The sequence below is a fragment of the Mirounga leonina genome, unplaced genomic scaffold (assembly GCF_011800145.1).
Source record: "Mirounga leonina isolate KUSES-001 unplaced genomic scaffold, KU_Mleo_1.0 Mir_115, whole genome shotgun sequence".
Taxonomy (NCBI): Eukaryota; Metazoa; Chordata; class Mammalia; order Carnivora; family Phocidae; genus Mirounga; species Mirounga leonina.
The window spans coordinates 36,051,859-36,057,858 of NW_023270268.1; the positions used below are offsets into that span (position 1 = coordinate 36,051,859).

The 6,000-nt window shown below is 52.0% G+C and overlaps 1 protein-coding gene and 1 long non-coding RNA gene across 2 annotated transcripts in view; one reads left to right on the plus strand and one right to left on the minus strand.

The window, feature by feature from the left end:
* The window catches only part of CLSTN2 (calsyntenin 2), a 597,522-nt gene that overhangs the window by 560,186 nt on the left and 31,336 nt on the right, over window positions 1-6,000 (plus strand). Inside the window, exon 10 of the mRNA XM_034995881.1 lies at window positions 2,301-2,467. Within this exon, the coding sequence (XP_034851772.1) occupies window positions 2,301-2,467 (167 nt within the window). The remainder of the gene's footprint in view (window positions 1-2,300; window positions 2,468-6,000) is intronic.
* LOC118004512 overlaps window positions 1-6,000 on the minus strand; it is a 93,790-nt gene that overhangs the window by 9,495 nt on the left and 78,295 nt on the right. The window lies entirely within an intron of this gene.

Below are 6,000 nucleotides of genomic sequence, written 5' to 3' on the forward strand. Positions count from 1 at the left end.
TTCAGTTCAGGAAACAGTTATGAAAGGTCTGCTGTGTGCCAGGCAGGGTGCAGCATGCTGGGACCACACGGGGGCCCTGTGCTATTGAAGGGAATAAATGAGCCAACTTATGCAAAGTGCCCTGTGCAGCCCTCTGCCCTTAGTACCTGCTCCGTATCATCTTCATTAGAATGAAAAATGCATGAGTGCTCCCTGCTACCCAGGAGAGACTTAAACAAATATATCCTAGCAGTGTGGGAAGGGTAGCCAGAGTAAGCCTGCGGGTGGCATTAAGGAGAGAGATCACACAGGAGTGTGCAGAAGACCCAACCTAAGAAGCTTATAGCCAGTGATTCCTAACCTTGACTTCACATTTAACGCACCTGAGGAGCTTCTGAAACTCCCCACACCAATTAAGTCACAATCTCTCGGGGTGGGACCCAGTACCAGAATCAGCTTGACTTTTTAAAGATTCCCCAGGTGATTAAAATGTGCAGCCAAGATTGAGAACCACAGTAATAGGCTGTTGAGGACATATAAGCTACACATGTAAACCGTTAGCAACGCTGGGTTCTGAGGGTATGTTCAAATGAAGTCAGTGCTCCAGGGCTCAGGGCAAGGAGAGGACAGGGTGGGCAGAGGGCTCCTGAAAGGTTTCTGTGTGTAAGCAGGGGACAGAGGGCTGAAGGGGCCTTGAAGGACCATGGGATTTGCCTAATCTAAGCAGTTTGGAGGTGGTATCTTAGTGTGAAGAGGAACAATTGTGAGCAAAGGCATGCATGGTAACATAGAGGGTGTATCGGTGTGGACTCAATCACAGGAGAAAAACCACACTGTGATTTCAACAGATCAATGTAGAGAATTAACTACAATAGCGAACTGGAACAACAAAGAATTAGCTACTGAGAAGTAGAGAGAACTCTCAAGAATATAGGAATGCGGGTGTTAGGAGCATCTACTACCCCTGGGCTGAGGTAGAGTGACCTGGGGAGAGCCCTCCACCCCCTCCAGCTGAGGTCCAGGCTCTGCTGGCACAGAGTGTCTTGTGGAAGGAAGGAAGGGAGAAGTCACTGCAGTGTCACTCTAGTAGAAATAGTCAGAAATGTGCCCTCTGGGGTGGTGTCTCACTGGAGCATGCTTCGCTAGGGATGCATTGCAGGATCTAGGTCTGGGGGAGGCCGCAGGGGCCCTCGGAGAGAGGACAGGGGAACCAGGAGCCAAAACCCGGGACTGTCCCCCCACAAGCAAGCAGAGGCTCAGGGTTTACAAAACCTTCCCAGGGAATTAGCGAAGCTGGAGTTCGACCCACAGCTACCTTTCTCATATGTCCCGCTACCTCTCTGAAGAGACAGAAGTGCAAGATCAAGGCTAGTCTGTCGGTGTAGGCTGCCCAGAGACAGAAGGGGCCTGTGCTCAGTGAAGGCTGTGGGGAAGGCCTCCTGGAAGAGGTGAGGACTCAAGTGAACCTAAGGGGCGCTTTTACTTTAGAGACCTTGAGAAAAGCAGGGAGAAAGTGGAAGGAGGGACCTTGACATGAGCAGCGTTGAACGGTTTCCTGTGCCGCAGAGCAGACCTGAGCTCAGACAGGACTTGGCTCAGCCCATAGAGAGAACAGTGGAAAACAAGAAGTAGGAAATGAAAACAAAGAGGTAGAACAGAATCAAAGAAGTCCTCATCTGCCAAAGAACTTGAGTTTAAGCGGGTACGAGATCAGCTCATTGCAAGAGAGCCAGAGCCCGAGGATGTAGGGCTCCAGGATTCCTCGACTGCCGGCCAAACTCTCTGTGGAATATAGGGCAGCAAACGCCAGCTTTGGGGTCAGACAGACCAGGAGTAGAGGGCCAGCTCCAGCGTTCAGCTGTGTGTCCTGGGGCAAGTCCCTCAACCTGTCTGAGCCTCCGGGTTCTTCGCGTATGAGTGGGAAACAAGGGTCCCTTCTTTGCAGGCTTGCTCAGATGAAGTCCCCAGCAGACAGCCGGCCATACAGCAGGCCTCCCGTCGGTGGCAGCTTCCTTCTCCCGCCCAGTTTTACTCTTTGGGGGGGGTCCTTTCTGTCTTCTAACGCAGTGCACGCCTCTGAAGGCAGCTGTTTCCAATCCAGGATTTCTAAATCAGGTGCCGCTGGGGAGCGCCAAGGTCTTGGCGGCAGGTAATATCCTCGTGTTGCGAGGCTGGCCGCTGAGCTTACCGCTCTGCAGGAAAAGCTCAGGTTGAGGGGATACAGTCACTGTGTCCTTGGTCCCCCGGCCAGATCGTGCCATGAAGTGGTGCTTCGGACCCAGTCTCCACAGGGTAAATGACCGTGCTGCTTTCACTTTCAGGAGGAGAAGTCACCAAACCACGCTTTGCTCAATTCTTCCACGGCAGCCTGGCCAGTCTCACTATCCGTCCTGGCAAAATGGAGAGTCAGAAGGTGATCTCCTGCCTGCAGGCCTGCAAGGAAGGACTGGATATTAATTCCCTGGAAAGCCTCGGCCAAGGAATAAAGGTAAGGACGGAGCTAGCCTCGCCGCCAACAAGACATGGACTCAGGGGGCAGAGGCTACCCAGCGCCTGCGCACTGGGGAAATGGAGTCCTCCCCTGCCGAGTTGCCCAGAGATGGTGTGGCGGCAAAGGTGGGGAGGTTCGTGACCGTGACTTCCCTGGGGGACTTCCGCTGTGTCCTGAAATTCCTAGATGGAGCCCCTGTGTATCATCGGTTCACTACCCAAGAGCAGGCACGGGTTCAATATCTACCAGAAGGGAATGGTTCTATTTCAGCGGTTCCTGGATTGGTTGGTTGCTTTGTTGTCTATTTGCCAAAGGACCAGAAGCAGCATGCAATAATATATTTCAAAAATATTTGAAAGTAGAATGAAAAGGTTGGCCATGTTAAATATAAATTAGGAAGGAAGGTCAGCCCAGGTGGGCTGGAATTAGAAAGCAGATACGGAGGTCGCTGGGTCTCAGGCTGTGAAGCTGAAGCACAGATTGGGCTTCGAGCAATCTCTGGCAAAGGGAAGGTGAGCAGATTCATGCAAAATAAAAACATTCACGGGATCCAAAAGAACCAAAGCTGCGTTCTGAGAAAAGCACCTCTTGAGGGGCAGGACTCGCATAGCTAATGTCCACTGTGAGCGTCCTGCCCACCTCCCCCACCCCATGGCAGGGATAGTTCTGGCCTCACCTGGACCTTAGGAGCTCCTGCCAGCAGGGAACCTCTGGGAACCCGAGCAAAGAGCTGGGTAAACATCGTTGTAGCCCCTGCTCAATCCCAACGGACCCCAGTGAGAGCAGGCAGGTCACCCTCTGCCTCCTGAAGCACAGGACAGACAGCCCCACGAGCCAACCCCCTCCCCCAGCTGTGGGGGTTTCCTTTATGGGCCATTTCCCAAGGATGGTGTGACCAGAGCAGAGGTTGCCTCTACCCCCGTCTTCTACCGGCCTCCTACCCTGGGCCTGCCCACCTCTCCTGGACAGGGAGTCCCCCGTCCCACAGACAGCACCTTTATTTTCGATGCCAGTGGGGCTGGTGAGGCTCTGACATGGGGAGCCATGGAGGGGCTGGTGACCTGAGCACGTCATGCTTTTCTTTAAGCTGCGGTCACTTCAGACATGCCATGGACATCCACGTATTGGTTCTGGGCTGGGTTGGGGGGACACAAAGCTGAACGTCCCCAGCCTCTTATCTTCAGGGAAGTCAGTGGCCCACGCTGACCCTTGTAATCCCGTGTGGTAAGCAGCAATGAGGATGAGCACCTCTCCCAAGTGCCGGACGGGGCTCTCAAGGCTTTGTGGGTGTTAACTCATTCAAGCCCAGAACAACCCTCTGACAAAGTTACCACGAATATTCCTATTTTACACGTGAAGAATTGAGGACTTTAAGAGAAAGGAAACTTGTCTAAGATCCCAGAATTGGTAATGAGCGGAGACAGAATTTGAACCCCAGGTGGTCCTGCTCCAGAGCTCCAGGACCTGAGGAGCAGCAGTGAAGGAAGGCTTCTTGGAGGAGGTGAGGTCTGGGCAGAATGTTTCAGGATGGGGAAGAATCAACCAGGAGGAAGGCAGGGGAGGGGAGCTGGGTAGTCACTCTAGGCAGATCTGAGAGCATGAGTGATAGCAGAGGCCTGGGGAGCCCGCCATGTGCACTGGAACTCCAAGAAGGCCGATGTTACAGTGCCCAAATTGCAGGAGGAAAGGCAGAAAGTGTGGTCAGAGAGCTAAGCACAGGCTGCGTCATGGGGCCCTGTAAACTATGTTCAGGTGTTGACATGTTTCCTCCTGTCGGCAACAGGGAGCCACTGAAGGAGCATGATCTGGGCAGGAGCATGGTTTAGGATGCTCCACTTGGAGACAGGGTCGGAGAGGGAAGGTGGGAGAAGTGCACAGACAAGGCAAGGCAAGAATGGCTTTCCAGAACATTAAATATGCACAGGTGCACTCAATAGTTAATCCCCTGTCATTGAAGGAAAGCGGTCTACTTCATGGCACATTTCAGATCGGCACCCTCACACGCAGAGCCTGGGGTTTGATCCTTGACCGGCTGTTTGAGTTGTTTCCTTAGCATTTTGTCAGCTCAGTGAGGCCAAAATCTGTCCTCCACCCCTCCCCTCTCTGATTCGGGGTTTGCTCCCTGCCCCTGAGGGGATCTGCTCTGCTCTGGAGCACCCCATGAGACCACAGTTTCAGGATTCAAGCACTACAGGACAAATAAAGCGAAGATACTGGACCGAAAAGCCACATGTTCTTAGAAAGATAAAGTAAGAGGCATACCACCTCTACAGAGCAGTCAGAGCCTATGAAAAGAGGGGGTTGTGAACTCAGTGGCACACATAGCCATGGGGGGTGCCGAGGCTCTTCGACTTTTCCAGATGCCACCTGTTGATAACCACTCACCGCAGAGGATCCTTTTCTATCCTTAGGGCCCAGCTGGCAAGAACTAGAGCACTGCAGGGGAAATTAATGATAAGACACACAATTCATGGTGTCCCCCCTGGGGGCTATTCTAAGTTCATTATCCCTACTCCTCACAACAGATTAAATGGTATGGCCCCATTTCAGAAATAAGGAGACTGGTGCTCAGGGACTTGCCCAAAATAAGTCCGCGCTCCTTCCTCCACACCAGCAACTCAGATTTGAAGGCATTCTTGAAAATGATTCAGACTTCCTTGCTTGTTGCCCCTCCTCCATTTATCTCTCATTTCATTTCTGAATAATGACTATTTGTCTCTTTCCTGGTTTCTGGCCTCCTCCCTCCTCCATGGTTAGTCAAAGGAAAGTGAGGGCCTCCTGTGATTAACAATACTTCCTGTCTGCTCACAGGCCCCAGTGCAGGTTCCTCTTTTCACTTGTTTTCCCCTGGATCATGCCTATTCCTGAATATGTCCCGCATGTCTGGAGTCAGTGAACGGTTGGGGTGGTTACGGTCTCGTACCCATACAAGACACTGGAATAGCCACCTCCCTGAAGACTCCCCTGTGCTGATTTTCGTAGCATCATGCCTGCCAATTTGTCATGCCCAGTGTGGGGGAGTGGGAAAGAGCAAGACCTTTGGGACAAGGCACCCCTCGGTTCAAACCATAATAGTACAAATACTTGCTGGGTGACCTTGGGCAAAGTAATTTAATCCTTTAAGCCCCAATTCCCTCATGTATTAAAGTATATTTTGTTGTGATGTGGGAATTGGATTTTATGTATATTTTATATAAAAGCTATATAGAGCTATAGAAAAGATATGTATGTATATAAATGAGCTGACGGATACAGATATAGATACATAGATACAGATCTCCCTTAGTAAACCCAGTAAGTAGGTTCTCAGCAAATCACAGTTCCCTTCTCCAGCTGGGCTGGCCTTGCCCTTGGCGTTGCCACTGTGCCAGCTTCTTTTGGAAGCTAAGCCTGGGTGACCGTTACGGCAGAGGAGCCTCGAGTGTGGCAGGTCTTCATCTGGCCCAACCCAGAGGGGCTGGCAGGTGGCCCAGTGAACGGCACGGTGCCTGGAGTGCCACAGCCAGCTTCCCCTTGAGGAATAGGCCTGG